The 16010-nt window shown below is 38.8% G+C and overlaps 3 protein-coding genes across 3 annotated transcripts in view; 1 reads left to right on the forward strand and 2 right to left on the reverse strand.

Moving 5' to 3' along the window:
• Positions 1-4645, reverse strand: part of LOC105393064 (protein FAM102A) — a 49277-nt gene extending 44632 nt beyond the window's left edge. The window contains exon 1 of the mRNA XM_048626016.1: positions 4379-4645. The gene's annotated coding sequence lies outside the window, so the exon portion shown is untranslated. The remainder of the gene's footprint in view (positions 1-4378) is intronic.
• Positions 4646-4849: 204 nt separating this feature from the next.
• Positions 4850-6700, forward strand: LOC105393065 (pseudouridylate synthase TRUB2, mitochondrial). The gene is made up of 5 exons (XM_011564778.3): positions 4850-5041; positions 5129-5320; positions 5620-5836; positions 6032-6168; positions 6390-6700. Exons 1-5 carry the CDS (start codon positions 4918-4920, stop codon positions 6638-6640), a joined length of 921 nt encoding a protein of 306 aa, XP_011563080.3. The 5' UTR covers positions 4850-4917; the 3' UTR covers positions 6641-6700.
• Positions 6701-6780: 80 nt separating this feature from the next.
• On the reverse strand, positions 6781-14967 carry LOC105393066 (vesicle-trafficking protein SEC22b). The gene is made up of 5 exons (XM_048625921.1): positions 14707-14967; positions 14421-14530; positions 14048-14168; positions 13122-13323; positions 6781-7517 (listed from the first exon to the last, which is right to left on the reverse strand). The coding sequence occupies exons 1-5, from the start codon at positions 14779-14781 to the stop codon at positions 7369-7371; spliced, it is 657 nt and encodes a 218-aa protein (XP_048481878.1). The 5' UTR covers positions 14782-14967; the 3' UTR covers positions 6781-7368.
• Positions 14968-16010: the final 1043 nt, after the last annotated feature.

The raw sequence follows: 16010 nt of genomic DNA on the forward strand, positions 1-16010 counted from the left end.
ACGGAACCCTAAAAAGACGCATTATGTCGCCAAGTTAAGCATAAAATATAAGAAAAAAACCTACTACAGCGGCGGCGGCTCGGCAAAAAAACGATGTGACAGCGCATCTAAACGCGCTGCTGAAACACTGTTTTTTTGCCTGTAATGTCACAAAAAATGTACAAAAGTATAGCTTCATGGAAACGCTAACCGAAGCATTCACGGACGCGGCCAATTTAGTTTTTTATCCTCAAAGTTGCACAAGCGAGCAGCCTTGGCGGCTATCGCCTCGGCTCGAAAGCTATAAACAAGACCGAATTGTTTTTTAAACAACCGCTTCCAGTTTCAGTCTCGCTATCGACGTGGGGCCTGAAACTGAGTGGATTCAACGTGGTCTGCCAGTTGGCACGTGAAATTTGATCTTAGATTTTTGATCAGATGTAGTGTGTAGTAGGGAGCCTCAATAGTAGCTTAGCTCACAAACTGTCTTTGTTTGAATGGATAGGCGGATTGTTAGTTTGACAAGGTAAAAAAGTATATATATACTAATAAAGCTGACTGTACACTATTCATGGTTTGAAACCATAGCCATCGAAAAGATGTAAGGAAGCTAAGAATTATCATTTTCAAGATTGAGAGCATTATGAAGTTATCACAATCTAAACATCATTTTTTTGCTGTAATTAAACATTCAAATAATTCAAAAAATTCAAACCCATTTCTTTCCAGGCATCTCACTGACACCACATACAAGCTGCTGCAATGAATTATAGCTCCGAATAATTCGTTAGCACATTGCAAATGCGTGTGTGTAAAGCGGAAACCGTACGCACACGGAGATCCCGTGTGAGGCAATCAAAGGACGCGGGCCGGCCTCGTGTGCGCATCGCACCTCGCTTTACCTCGTGTTATTAATACACTGGATACTTTGAATGGGCTGAACAGTATTCATAATACCTACCTGTTGTGTGTTTAAACATGCGGAACTAAAAGCTAAGGGTTTTCCGCCGACGCAGCGCCCGTAGATAGGAAAGCCAATATTAGTAAGTAAGTAATAATTCAAAATATTCCACACAAGGCCCTCTGTATTGTAAAATAATTAATACAATGGCTTTAGTCGACCCTCAAGCAAGCAGAGTGACCACCAACTTAAACAGGAAAAGAACGAGTGAATTCTTTAACTTTCATCAGTTACGATGGACGTTGGATCGTTAAACTCGCATGTTTGTCTCGTGGGGTACTACTCCGACTTTTCTGCGAGGCTAAAAATACTTAGTTTAGTTAACGCGGAAACAAGTATGCTAATTAAGTTGACAGAGTTAATAATGACGGTTCTTATGATCGTGCGTATTGAGCTGAACAATTTGTATTGTTAGAAAAGATGTTCGTTCGACGCTTGCATATTTTAACAATAAGATATTATGTACTTAATGATGTTTAGGGTACTTGGCATTATCTGAATCAGTCATATATTATTCTCAAACAGCCTCAATCATATTTATCAGTATTCAAGATACAACTTTTACACAATCCGTAGGTTTCACAACAGCTTTAGAGAGTTTTAAGCCGAGGTACCTTGATTAGCTCAGCGAGAGATCGACGGACAGCCTCCTGGTGAATGCAACAGTGAAGTAATGAGTTGGCCAAGCTTACATTCACAGTTAACGAATTACTACTCATAAATAGGCGACCTGAATAGACGATACGCTAACGATGGATGAACTTGTATAGACAGACGTAAATGTAATAGGAAACAGGATTTAACTGACCTCAGGTAAATGACTAGATTTACCTAATTAGTTTACTACTAAAAAAGTAATAGATAGATGGACTTTACTTATAAAATAAGCAATAATAATGTAACGTAACAGTTTTTGTGAACCAAGATACGAATTCCAACGTTAGCCATTATTGTAAAATTTGAGGCATGACCAGAATAGGAACTATGTGGAGCCGAAAGACCTTGAATCTTGAATAGTGCTGGACAAGACGTGCCGGACTGCCGGCCTTGAGGGCGACCGTTGAGGCTCAAAGTATTTCTAGGGCTCAAACCCCTGGAATAACACATACCTTTGCTTAAAAAACACTCCAGACTAGATTGTTTAGCTTATTACTCTTATTAGTTAAGTATGTATAAAGTCGTGATAGGGTGTTTAGGTATAATTTATATGCTATAATTTAATATGTGTAACGGTAGGCAATGTTTTAAATGAGCTTACCCTTTCTTAAAGCTACATCGATTCTTTCTTTCAATTCACATCTCGGTTTTCCATTAGTTAAATTCAAATGAGTGTCTACTCAATAAGTTTGCTAAAGATCTGCACTTGAAACCTCCTTGAGGGTCCCCCGAGGTGACACGGGCGGCTATTGAAGCTCAGCAGTGACCCTGGCCATGAACGGAGGAAGCTGCAATGGCCGCCAAATTCAACCAATGATACTTCTGAATAGACACCTATTTAATCACGTCACGACTTCACAGTAGTAGGTACATGTTGGTATTTTTATGAGTTGTATGTATTACAATTGGGTGAATAAAAAAACTGACACAAATACCTACATCCAATAATTAATTGATTGTGAGTCAATTCAGTATTTCGATTCTGGAGGTATGAAGATAATGTTCAATAGCAAGAGATATCGCCGTGATGATTTCAAAAGATATTTTGATGTGTTTCATCTCCATACTTAAAATTATCTCATTACTTAAGGAATAAAGGTCCCAGAGTCTGAAGGGCTAGTATGGGGCGCATTTAAGATGTGACAATAGTTCTCCTACGTCCTTGCCCTTAAGGCTCCGCAATGTGAGTGAGCGTGATGTTTTGGCTATTTGTTATAATTTTACTTTCTTTTTTTTTTGTTTTTGTGTATTTTTTTTTTTTCTTCTTGTGTATTTTTGCTGTGTGCTGGTGCTGGTCACCGAATAAAGAATTTTTATCTTTATCTTTTTATCTGATGCCAAATTTATGTCAGGTCTTAAATGCGGCTCATGCTAAACATTATTTGTCAATTTTGACCTAAAAAGGTTGGAATGTGAGGGTAATCTCTTGTACCTTTAGCTTAAAGCATATTTAATAAAATTAGTGTCTCCAATTTAAACTGGTTATTTAGTTTAAGTAGTCACCACCATGGCAGCACCATATTGAAGCATGACTACATAGATAACATGATTGTATGAACAGAACACACATGATGTACAGCATAGCTCATACAATGATAATCACAGAGTATACCCAAAAATGTTAGGCAGTTTTAGTAATACCTCATGTTGATAAGGTCTGAGCACAGTCACTAACTATGCAATAAATGGGAGTCTCTAGTTAATTAATGTGTAAAAAGTACAAACAACAAATAGTTTTTTAAGTGTGGTTTTTGGTATCTTAGATTTGATTTAATGGGTTGCTGGTATTTTAATATATAAAGTAATTAACAATCTATTGATAACATGAATACAGCTAAATTTAGTTAAATGCCACCTTCTTGAAATGTAGCTTAAGGGTTTAAGCAGGAGCAGCACTATGTCGGGCCGCTTTGTTCCCGGACACATTGCAAATGTGACTACCTAGCATGTATTTTATACAAAAAGTGGGCCGCCGAGATCTGACACATTGTGTATACAGTTGGTATAAAATTTATTAATTAGAGTGATGTTTGTTCTGCATCTTGTCTTATTTTGCAGAATGCTTTTATCCATGAGTTGCCAATTTTTAGCTGCTGCTAACATCATTCACATAATATAACAACTAAATGTACTCCATCAAAATGAACCACATCAGAACAAGCCCGTACTGCATACTTATAAATGTATTAATAGTCCAAGTATGTGTATCTTTTCATATCAATTTTTTTACATTAATCAAACAGCTATATTTAAAATAAAAAAATAAGTAAAACAATGTTAAATTACTTATGTATGATAAGAAAACTATTGCCCTATTTTTAGTAGAACATAAATTGTATTTGTAACTATGGTGATGATACTCATGGAATGTGTTAAACATGCATTTCACAATCAAAATGTAACTTCAGCCTCAATGTTCAGTTTGCAACAGCTTTCCATACTCGACCGAGGAGCAGATCATTACATTCTTTATGACAACATTCACTTATTTACTAATAATGACATCAGTGAGATTGTTTAGTTCCTATCAGACTAGCAATAATTACATCTATATTGTGGTGTCGAGGTTCTATGAAGACAGGGTAAGGGACAACTGGTAATAACGGTGCACTACAACGACAATTCCATTGGCAATCTATCTACAGCCAAAGCATAAAAACAAAGACCAGTTGGCAGTAACGTATAAGGCTGTACCATTGAAAAACACCAATATCCCCTACCTGTGATAGTATTGAACAAAATAGAAGCATGGAGTGACTAGAAACAGCTGAAACAACTTACCCATAACAAGTTTTTGGGAGAAATCACTCGATCCACCTTGTCATGGCCATGCACAAATTACACTTCCACTGAACACTTCACGATTATTCACACAAAAACACTCAACTAAAGTAAAAACTGTAGTAGCCCTAAGGCAGTCGGGTTACAATCAGCGTCGTAGATAACTGTAATTAACCAATAACTCGATCAAATAAGTCTGTCGGCCATTGCTCGCTCAACTCAACAAAATTTCGTGTCCATCACGCACGTCAACCAACCGCCGAGTGAATGAATGAATGATTTGAATTGAACGATAAATTTACTTGACAGAATAGTGATGTGCATATAACGGAACCATCAGCGGCTAACGAAACTCATTCGATCGATTCGTACCAAAGAGATAATCAAAAACGTTATTGTTCTGAAGTTGACATGAAGTATCTACAGAGCCAGAGCGTAATATTTGACATTGACAATCAAGACTGGCTGCATTTTGTAAATAAACAGACATGAGACATGCCTAATTTTAATCATGAAAATTAACTGTAGCAGGAAAAAACATGGTGAAATTACGAGATGCAGCCCAGGCTTACAAAGCGTTAAACGGGATAATTTGTGTTTACAAGCCGCCATGTGTCCCTTTACGCCGTGTGCAACATACGATCATAACAAACCTTTGTAGAGGTTAGATTTCATATACTACAAAACAAATATGATTTATTTAACACATTGTGCCCATTATATCTAATGTTATATTTATCACCTGTGCAGACCTGAACGCCCTCCCGGACCGGCCGCTAGAGTCCCGGGTGGAGATAGTGGGCGCGACCAACGAGCCCATGTCAGTGAGGCTGGTACAGAACTACGCGGACCACCGGCTGGCGAGCGGCCCCCGGTACCTGCACGAGGACTTCCGCTGCAGCTGGGCCGCGCACCTCGGCCTGTTCACCAGCGGGGTGCTCTGTGAGTGGTTTCTTCTGTGTATTTTATGTAAAGTAGTTTAGGTTAGTTAAGTTCAATACACAATCGGAATTTAACAGTACATGCAAAAAGTACCCCACTTTTCTACTTTATCAAGAAACACACTCTTTGACCATATACAAAACTGGCAGTTCTTAACCATGCACAAGCTTTTGTTCAAGCACAAAATCTTCTTCTGATGTAATAGGGTCCAAACCCCTTTTTTGAATGCTGCTGAATGGAATCACACAACATTTCTTTGTTCTGTTAAGTACGTAATAAAAGTTTAATTTCTGTTACAGTACTGGGCATAAATGATGGGACAAGATTAACTTACAAAATCAATACATCACGGTTAATACGAGCTTACAAGATACACGGCCAGCTTGGTAAGGCTACAGACACATACTTCTGGAATGGGAAGACCATAGAGAGAGCCACATACAATCACGTAACTCGGGAGAAAATAGACAGTGTTGTAGCACACATGCAGGCCGCTCATCAGAAGACTATGTATGAGTAAGTACATTGAATATTTCAGTATACTCTAGTCTTAAGGAGGCCACTTCTTATTCAGTGATATGCAAGAGAGATATAAGTGTACCGTTCATGCAAGTACTTAGTTCCCACATGTACTTTCTCCTCCTTGTTTGTGAGTTAAGTGAATCAAATATACATATTTTTACCTTTATCTATCTGTATCAAAATTCTCAGACTATCAGGCGTACACATGGAGTCTGAGACGGCATACGAGCTGGCGTCACGGGGAGTTATCCGGCCAAGTAACGGCAAACTGCCCGTGCTGTATGGGATCAAGTGTGTGCACTTCCAGCCACCCAACTTTACCCTTGGTGAGTGTTATTATTTTAAAACTAAACTATTACAAGTGGCAGTTTGATGCACTATTTTCAGTGCTAACATTGAACAAGGATTGTCTTGTTTTGCTATTGCTTACTGTTACAAATAGAACTAACCAAATTATATAAAAATATCATAATTTCCTAATCAACAAACCATCAACTTTTCGCCTAAAACATCTACCTATAACACCCAAAAAACCATTCACCAACAGAGGTGCAAGCCATCAACGAGTACGACCGCTACCTGTGGACGCTCGTGCACGACCTCGGGGTCCAGCTGAAGACCGCGGCACACTGCGCCGGCGTGCAGTGCGTGCGCCACGGCAAGTTCCACACGGACCTGGCGCTGCTGAGGAAGCACTGGACCCTCGACCACCTTCTTGACAATATGAGCCAGTGCCAGAACCTGCTGGAGGAAAATCAGAGGCTGCTGCGGCCGGAGACTGCTATGTTGACTGCGTAGTGTAATATGTGCTGTGATGGATTTTGGTTAAATGTATTATATGTAGATTTAAATTTGAAATGTTGCTTTTATTTATCTTGTAGTGTGATCGTGTGGCAAGTTGTTTGCTAGGTGCTAGTGTTGAATAAAAGTTACGTAAGTTTGAAAAAGAATGCCATTTAATTTCTTAAATACATTTTACATAACAATACATAATTGATAAATAAAAACAACTCTCCATCACCGTCTTATAAGTGTGTGCCGTTACTTTATACAAAATTAGGAATTTGTGATAAATCATACAAGAAGTAATAATAATAATAAATGTTGGCGAATAAGCTAAACGATAGAGTATTACCCTATATCATGGGAAAGCGGCAGTACAAAGATTTATTACGTGAAAGTATCTATGAGTAATATTGCAATACATAATGTGAAAGGTACACGATAAAATGATTCATATTTTGGAATGATGTACCTACAAGTTCAACAGTCGTGTATCAATATAATCATTCTCCAACATATAAATTCGCTCGGTCGGCTTGAGTTTTGGAAATAGAAATACACAATATTTTCTAAAAGCAATAAAATATTGTCTCATTGTAAAATAGCACAGAGAATTCAGTACATTGTTACATTATTTTCCAATATGCAACAACTAACGCCATCTATGTTTTGTACATCGAACTACTCAGCCAACCGAGCGCACCAAACTGGCGAAAACGAAGGTGTGATATTCGAAAGTAAAGCTAAAGCACCCAGAAATAGAGCACAAATACAAGTAAAACTACGGCTCCGGCTGTGAACTTGACGATCATGGACTTGGTGTTGAGGTACGTCGCGTCTTTTTTGTATTTTTGCGACATCATCGAGAGGTTCTGCGTTTTTGTGTCCAATTCTGAAATAGATAAGTATATTAAATTAGTCGCAATTGGCTCTGACAGAAGATTTTCAGTATAATATAGGTATTAGGTATCAGTCAGTATATAGGTATCAGTCAGTCTCGTGTTGCCGTACGAAACGCACGTATCCCGACTACAAAACCAGGGGTTCTCAACTTCATTTATCAAAATGCTGTGCCGTGATTGCAATCAAACTAGCGGGGATGGAGCAACCTGCACCAGTTGTAAGAAGGATCTCTGCTTCTCTTGTGCGAACCTAACGGAGAGAGGATATCGCAATCTTGGAACAGAGCGTAGAGCTGCATGGAAATGCCCAAAATGTCGTATTTCCTCGCCAAAAGTTCCTAACCCGGCCTCGCATCCGAAGGAAGCTTCATTAGCAGACGTTCTGGATCGCCTCGATATCATGGCAAAGAAGTTAGAGGTACTGCCCCAGCTCATGTCCGATGTCAATGACATGAAGTCAAAAATGGACGACGTTATCCGGAGCTGTGAATTTGCATGTCATAGAGTTGACGAGTTTGAAGCCAAGCTGAGCGGTGTTTGCGACCAACTTGCGTCACTCGAAGCAGCAAAGCAAACGATGGTCGCACTTCAATCGTCGGTAGATTCTCTGCAACTCGAGCAAAATGATAAAGACCAATGGTCTAGATTGAACAATGTAGAGATTAAAGGCGTGCCGATTAAGAACAACGAAAATTTATTCAAAATTGTTGAGTCACTCGGCGAGCACATCGGTCTTCCCATACTGAAATCCCAAATTAACTTCGTGACGCGTGTTCCAGCTTACAATTCTAAGGAGAAGTCCATCTTAATTGGATTTGTGAATCGATACACAAAGGAAGATTTTGTAGCTGCTGGAAGAGCCAAGAAGGAGCTAAAAGCCTGCGACGTCGGTTATTCGAGTTGTGATCACCGAATCTTCTTCAATGACCACCTTTCTCCAGGCAACAAAAGACTCCTCACCAGAGTGAAAGATTTGGCGCGTGTAAAGAATTACCGATACGTTTGGGTCAAGCATGCAAAAATACATGTACGTAAGAACGATGGATCTCCGGCGATAATTGTAAAGTCAATTGATGATTTAAACAAATTTCAGTAATCAGGTATTATCAACCGTTATTTATTATTCATGTATTTTGTTACCATTGCCTATCATACCTCACTGAAGTGAAGATTCTACCTACTAACGATACCTCTGTATATTTTATGTCATACTCGCAAGCTATTAATAATTGCAGAAACTTATTACACTTAATTACGCACTTAGCATATTTAATATTTTTGTGTCCAGCCCAAAATCATTCAACATTAACCGCCCCTGCCCCACTTTTTTTCCACTATCTTATCTTTTGCTCGCTTCGCCTGTCTTTTGTTCGAGTCCACTACCGGCTGCCGCTTGCCACTATGAACCTGTTTTTGTCAATTCTCGCTTACGAATTGCACGCTTTAATCGCCCTTAAAGTATCGAATACTACGAACCGTAATTGTTTACTGCTAATAAGAAGTTACGCCTTTATTCTAATATTGTCTATTTTGTATTTGTATCGCACTCGTACCGCAATTGACCGCTTGCTTATGGCTATAAGTTATGATTTGAGGTGTTTTAATGTAGCTGTAAACCTCCCTGGGATTATTCTACATAATACTAGAGAAGTGTTTAGTATTATGATTACCTCGCAAACTGGGTACCTGTGTTTATTTAATATCACTGATAGATTGAAATTAGGCCCAGTCCGTATTACTATGTTTTTTTTAATAACGTTTCATATTTTATGCCTCAGGCAGGTAGCCATCAAATCCTTCCTATATTCAAGTGCTTATTCTAGTGTTAAACCATCTAATTTGAATGACTAATTTATCAATTTACCACCAAAACGCCCGAGGGCTACGAACCAAAACTGCTATTTTTAAACAGCAAGTGAGACTTAACGATTTTGATGTCATAACAATTACCGAATCTTGGTTGCTGGACTCAATATCCGACTATGAGCTGTTCGATGAGAGATACAGCGTGTGGCGCCGCGACCGTGACTACGCCGCCACCGGGCAGACCCGCGGCGGGGGCGTCATGATCGCGGTGAAGAGCGGGCTCCGCGCTCGCCGGCGCGCGGACTGGCAGTCCACCGCTGAGGACATCTGGCTCTCACTCACCTCTCAAGGACCGCGCGCGGGCCGTGCCGCCTCACTGCATATATGTACACTTTACTTGTGTAGTGACAACAAACTACTAACATTCGCGATGCAACTGCAAAATTTTATTAACAAAATATCTGACATTATAACTGACAGCAAAGATACCTACTTGATACTAGGGGACTTTAATATGAGCGCCATTACGTGGAGTCCTTCCACTGATTGTCTACTACCGAGTAATTTAACCAGCGACTACATGGTTGATTTTATCGACGCTCTTAACATATGTAATCTCCATCAATTTAATAATGTACCGAACCAGTACGGCCGTATACTCGACCTCATCCTGTGCACCGCGCCCGCCTCGGTGCGCGCGTGCCCCGACCCGCTCGTGCCCGAGGACCCGCACCACCCGGCGCTGCTCATTGACTTGGATGTTGCTAATTTCAAACCTCTCAGGCTGGCTCCGCAGAGGCGTTTCGCTTTTAACCGCGGCGATTATACATCGATAAAAAAATGCATCCGCGATACAAACTGGTGCACAATACTAAGTGCTCACAACTTAAATGACTGCATCGAACGATTCTATAAAATTATTTATGAATTTCGGGATACTTTTATACCTATTCATAGCCCATCCACATTCAAATTTCCACCTTGGTATAACTCTTGTCTTGTCAAAATGATTAAAGAAAAAAACAAATATTTCCGGAAATACAAATTGTATGGTAATTTATCAGACAAATCTTCATTTATTTTGATTAGAGATCGGGTTTGTAAGGCAGAACGCCAATGCTATAATATATATATAAACCGTATTGAAAATAGTATTGCCAGTAACCCCAAAGCGTTTTGGAGTTTCGTTAAGAGTAGTAAGGGTAGGGGTAACTTTCCTGCAGAAATGTCCTACGCTGGACACTCGTCGGATACAGGTCAGGGCATAAGCGAACTTTTTTCCACTTATTTTCACTCCACTTTTTTGAATAATAGTAATACGACTACTATTCTCCCAAACGACACAGTTTCAGATCGTTCAAACTGCGATATTGGATCAATCGAGATTGACACAAAAGTTATCGAAAAGTTACTTAAATCACTTGACCTAAGCAAGTCCGCGGGGCCCGACTCCTTACCGGCCATCTTCCTCGTCAATTGTGCCGAGGAACTCAGTATACCACTTTCCATTTTATTTAAGCGCTGTGTTGACGAGGGAGTTATGCCTTCCATTTGGAAATCTGCTTACATTTCCCCGATCCACAAAAAGGGCCCTAAAGAATGTGTTGATAATTATAGACCAATATCCAAGCTTTGCTTAGTGTCCAAAATTTTAGAGCGAGTGGTTTACAATCAGCTCTATAACACACTTAGGCATACATTCAGTCCTGCTCAGCATGGCTTCCTTAAATGTCGGTCTACGGTATCAAACTTGCTGCTATTCAGCGACTTTATTTCAGACCACCTAGCTAGAGGGGACCAAGTTGATGCAATTTACACGGACTACAGCAAGGCGTTCGACCGTATCGACCATACTCTACTTCTGAAAAAACTACATATTCAGGGCATACGGGACAACCTTCTAAAGTGGTTTCACTCCTATTTATCAAATCGTTCTCAGGCTGTTGTCCTTAACGGGTTCACCTCGACCTGGAAAGACATTCCCTCTGGGGTGCCTCAGGGATCCCTGTTAGGGCCGCTACTCTTCATCGTTTTTATTGGTGACATAGACTCCTGCTTCGCGAATTCCTCCCATCTTCTATTTGCAGACGACATGAAGATCTACAAAACTGTCAACAATGCAGCGGACGCAACTTCACTTCAAGAAGATCTACTTAGATTGGACGCATATTGTGCTGTCAACAAACTAGACCTGAACGTATCCAAGTGCTTGATGATTTCATTTAGTAGGAAAAGGTCACCATACGAATTTGACTACCGAATCCGAAGTCAGAAATTAGCGAGGGTTTATTCAACCCGTGACCTTGGCGTAATTTTGGACAGCAGGTTAACTTTTGACGAGCACATTGATAGTGTGGTAGGTAAAGCATGTAAGGCACTTGGCTTTGTTATGCGATCGTCTAAGCCATTCAAGAGTATGAAGACGGTGAAGTTGCTCTTCTGTGCTTACGTGCGGAGTCACCTGGAATATGCCAGTCAGGTCTGGAACCCTCGATATGCAGTTTGCATCAACAGAATAGAGCGGATCCAGAGAAAATTTACACGGTATCTCGGTTTCAAGTTTAAGGTCCCCTATAGGCCCTATGAGCACCGGTGCGAGCGATTTCACCTTTTACCTCTTGAACTTCGGCGATCTGTGGCAGACGCTATATTTGTGCTTAAGGTCGCCAGAGGTGAAATAGACTGCCCCCAGTTGTTGCAGCTCATTAAACTTAGAGTTCCAGAGAGATTGACGCGTAAAAAAGACATCTTGCATGTGCTTCAATGCAGTACGAACTACAGGCAGAACTCTTTTGTAGTAAGGGCTAGTATCATGGTCAATAGGTTGTGCGAGTCCAACGATATCGATATCTTTCACAGCAGTTTCGAGGCTGTTAGGGCGGCATTCGTTCGTAATTTCGTGGCATCACTGGCTTAGTGGCAATGGTTATGGTAGAGGATATATCACAATGTTAAGGTTAAGTTAACTACGAAGCATTCTCTTAGTTTTTTAAATTATATAACTTAATTTAATTTTAGATGTAGGTATGTATTCTTATATTGGTCTGTTTCTTTGTGTTTATGTATGTGTAACTCCAAGACAAATTTATATTGTATTTTATTGTGTACTAGTGAAAACTTGTAATTGGCTCTCTGTTGTCTATTATATATAAGTGTTTTTGTCAAAATAGCTGTAAGTTTTCCATTTAAAATAAAATAAAATAAAATAAAATTATGTAGAAGGCCAGACAAGTGAGCACTATTCATTGGTGGCGCCATCTATATTTATTTCCACCATTGTCCTCAGATGAATGGAATGACTCAAAGACGTACGATATATAACGCTGCCATAGTGGCAACAGTTTAGAACTGTAGAGAAGGGCAAAGTTTATCTAATAACGAGAATTTTAAATAGGATTGTGATACAATGCAGTGTTGATAATGCACCGATAAGATAAGAGCCACACTCTTGAGTATCTTTCTAGTGAACGCATTTTATCTGCATCCTATGGTAGATATCATATTTAGTATAGAAATCATGGTATGGTCTTACAAGAGTCAAAAGTCTTATTAGAGATGAATCTGGTGTGAGGAGTCTACCCCAACCGTCATCACATCAGTGTGATAATAAGGCAGCATACAATCATGAAACTTGGCATGTAGGTAGTGTAAGTGAGCAATAAGAAAGGTTTTTTGAGATCCACCCTAAAAGGGGAATACACTAAAATAGGGTTTGGATGTTTGTATGAAAGTCCTTCCGTTTTAAAGTTAGGATCTTCAAATTTTGTACTTAGGCTGGAGATTTATACCTGACAGCACCGCCCCCCTCTGCAGCACATCATCAATATTCTGCATCATGATGCGCTGCACGTCACCGAGCTGGCCGCCCAGCCCCGCCGCCGCCCCCGCGCCCCGCCGCGCGCGCGCCCCCCCCTCCGCGTACTGCCGCCGCGCGCGCTGCATCCACGTGTCGAACTCTATGAACGTGTAGGGACGGGTCACTGTGTTCACCTGGACAAGACAACAGTTGATGAGGATAAGGATAAAATATTATTTATGTGTGTGGATCAAACAGAAACAGTTTCACAAATATAGAACAGAAAATAAATAGCCAATCGGCGTTATTACAATTAAAATTAATAAAGTAAGGATTGCGGGTTTTTTTTATTAACTAAGGATGCCTACCATCACTCTTATGGTGAACATTATGAGAAAACCTGCACATCTTACAGATAAATCTTGACATGTGGACCATATGGTTGGACATGCTTAGATATTGGACATACATTGGTTTACAGCTGAAGCTTTCACAAATTTTCCACAATACTTTATAACTTAAGATAAGATTATTAGACATTAAAATACATGTCTAGCCAATAAAAACATTTACCATAGTAGATTATTTCATTTCCTGTAATTCATGTGGAGCCCTTTTTAAATGCAACAAAACCACTTTGTATGCTAGATTATTTCATTAAACCAATATCCATTTTACAGATTCCACCTTTTAGACATTTACTTGAACAGAAACCTATTTGTATGGATTCTTTGCCAAATGGATGTTATCCATCTCTTGTGCCTAATCTCTTATCCCTTCAACTTTACTGACCTATGTATTATAAGTTTGATAAGTACCTTATATACAAAGCATGCTGTCTGTTTTCCAACAAATAAATAAAACCCTTCCTGCACAAGAAACCAGGCAATTAAAATAATGAAAAAAAAACATGTTTACCCTCTTTCCGTATTGCTGATAGAACTCTTGAGATATTTCTTCCAGATAGCTGAATGCTAGTCGCTTGCTGTAGTTGCGTTCACAGAGTACCAAATAACAGATTTCGTTTTCAATTAAGTAGCTGAAACAAAAAGCCATTTAAAAAGATTCTGATGAAAATATATACAAATTTCACAATATTCTCTATTTTATCAGATTCTGCTAGTCATTATGATAGTGTTTATTTACAGTTTGGTAAATTGTAAAAAAAACTACAAAAGATTAATCTCAAGCAATGCAAAAAAAGTATAAAATAAAGCCATATTTCTGAGAAACATTAGTAAACGACAAAAACACAGAACAAAACCAATAAAAAGCCTGTAACAGAACTTACTGGAAGAGGTAGGGCCCAGTCTCAATGGAGCAGCGGATCGGGGACTGTGGACCGAGTTTCCTAAACAGCATTTTAGCTTGGTTTTGGTACTCCAATATATTGCAGCCGCTCTGCAACCAGCAAATAAAAAATAATAATACAATGCTAATATTACGAAATAAAGTGCTTCAGCATGCAACATTGGTACAGTAAATTTGTGTATTTGGAGCGATATTGGACGGTAAAATTGTGTAAGGTAGATAAAAAATTAAACATATTGTGGTTTGAATAGTTTAAATGGGAATACCTGGTCATCTTCTTGCATGGTAGCGGCTAGCGGCAGGCCGTCGACCACCCGAGCAATCATTGTCATTAAAACCATGGTGATGCTTTTTATAAGTTCTACTAATACACAAAGTTTCAGCAGTTAGCACAGAACTACAAATTAGATGAAAAATATCTACTTTTGTTGGGCATTATTGAGAATTATTGCAAATTTCTTATATTTTCCAGCTGTGCATTGAATATGAAACACGTCACGTCATTATGACATGTCAACAACACGTCACCTTGGTCACCTGTCACATGCCTGTCAGCCAACAAGAGCCACAGATAACTATATTGAAACTCTCTGAATAATAACGACTTCGCGAATAATGCTGCTTGCCTGCAGCTGCTTCTCTACAAATATCATGCTCCGAATAATAAAGTTATAAAATAATGACAGAAGACGATGGAACTCATGCATCAACAAGTTCATATTTATCATTTGAAGTCAAAACAACGTTAACGATACCTACCAAATAATTCGTATTAACAATAAGTAATTAAATTGATTGCTAATGCCGATACAAATCGGTAGGCTTACACTTCCAGTGAAAATATTAATAATATTCCTTTTTCTTTTACCTCTTTGCATGGCTGGTATCTTTTTACTGTTAGTATTGGGTTTTGGGGATCGCAGTTTAGACAATATTCTGCTCATTGTTTACAATATTTATTTGTTTTTTGTTATTATTCATAAATTTAAAAATGTTTGGTCTTATTTGTAATGAATTAATAGATGGCAGCGCCAAAAATGAAGCCCGTACGAATGTATCAAAAATAGTTGTGCTACTCGACAATAGATGGCGCTCAAAGCAATATATTTATTTTATTCAATTCCAGCATTTTCTGTGTTCTAATGTGAATAAGTTACCAATCAGCTACATGTAAATAAATGAAATTACTATTATACTTAGCAATCACTTATTTCGTAGAGTATTCTAGATAACTAGATAATTAAGGAATAAAATAAAAATGAGAATAATCAAGGTAGGTACGTTACCTACCTACATGGTTTCTAAAAAAAATAATTAGCATGTCGAGTGGGACTTTGGCAGTGTTGTTAAAAATGCTTTCAAAAGGATGTTATGATTATAGGGGCTACATAAATAATAAATATCGCCTTAAGTGTTACTTGGAAGAAATTTTTTTCATGATTAGGTAGTAGGTAAATAACCTACAGTTAAATTATTTATCAATTTTAACTTATTGAACTGGTAAAATTCCCCCTATTTACGTACGCGAAAACGCTAATTACCTATTTACGTTTTTATGGTCTTATAACTA

Source organism: Plutella xylostella, chromosome 15 (assembly GCF_932276165.1).
Source record: "Plutella xylostella chromosome 15, ilPluXylo3.1, whole genome shotgun sequence".
Classification (NCBI taxonomy): Eukaryota; Metazoa; Arthropoda; class Insecta; order Lepidoptera; family Plutellidae; genus Plutella; species Plutella xylostella.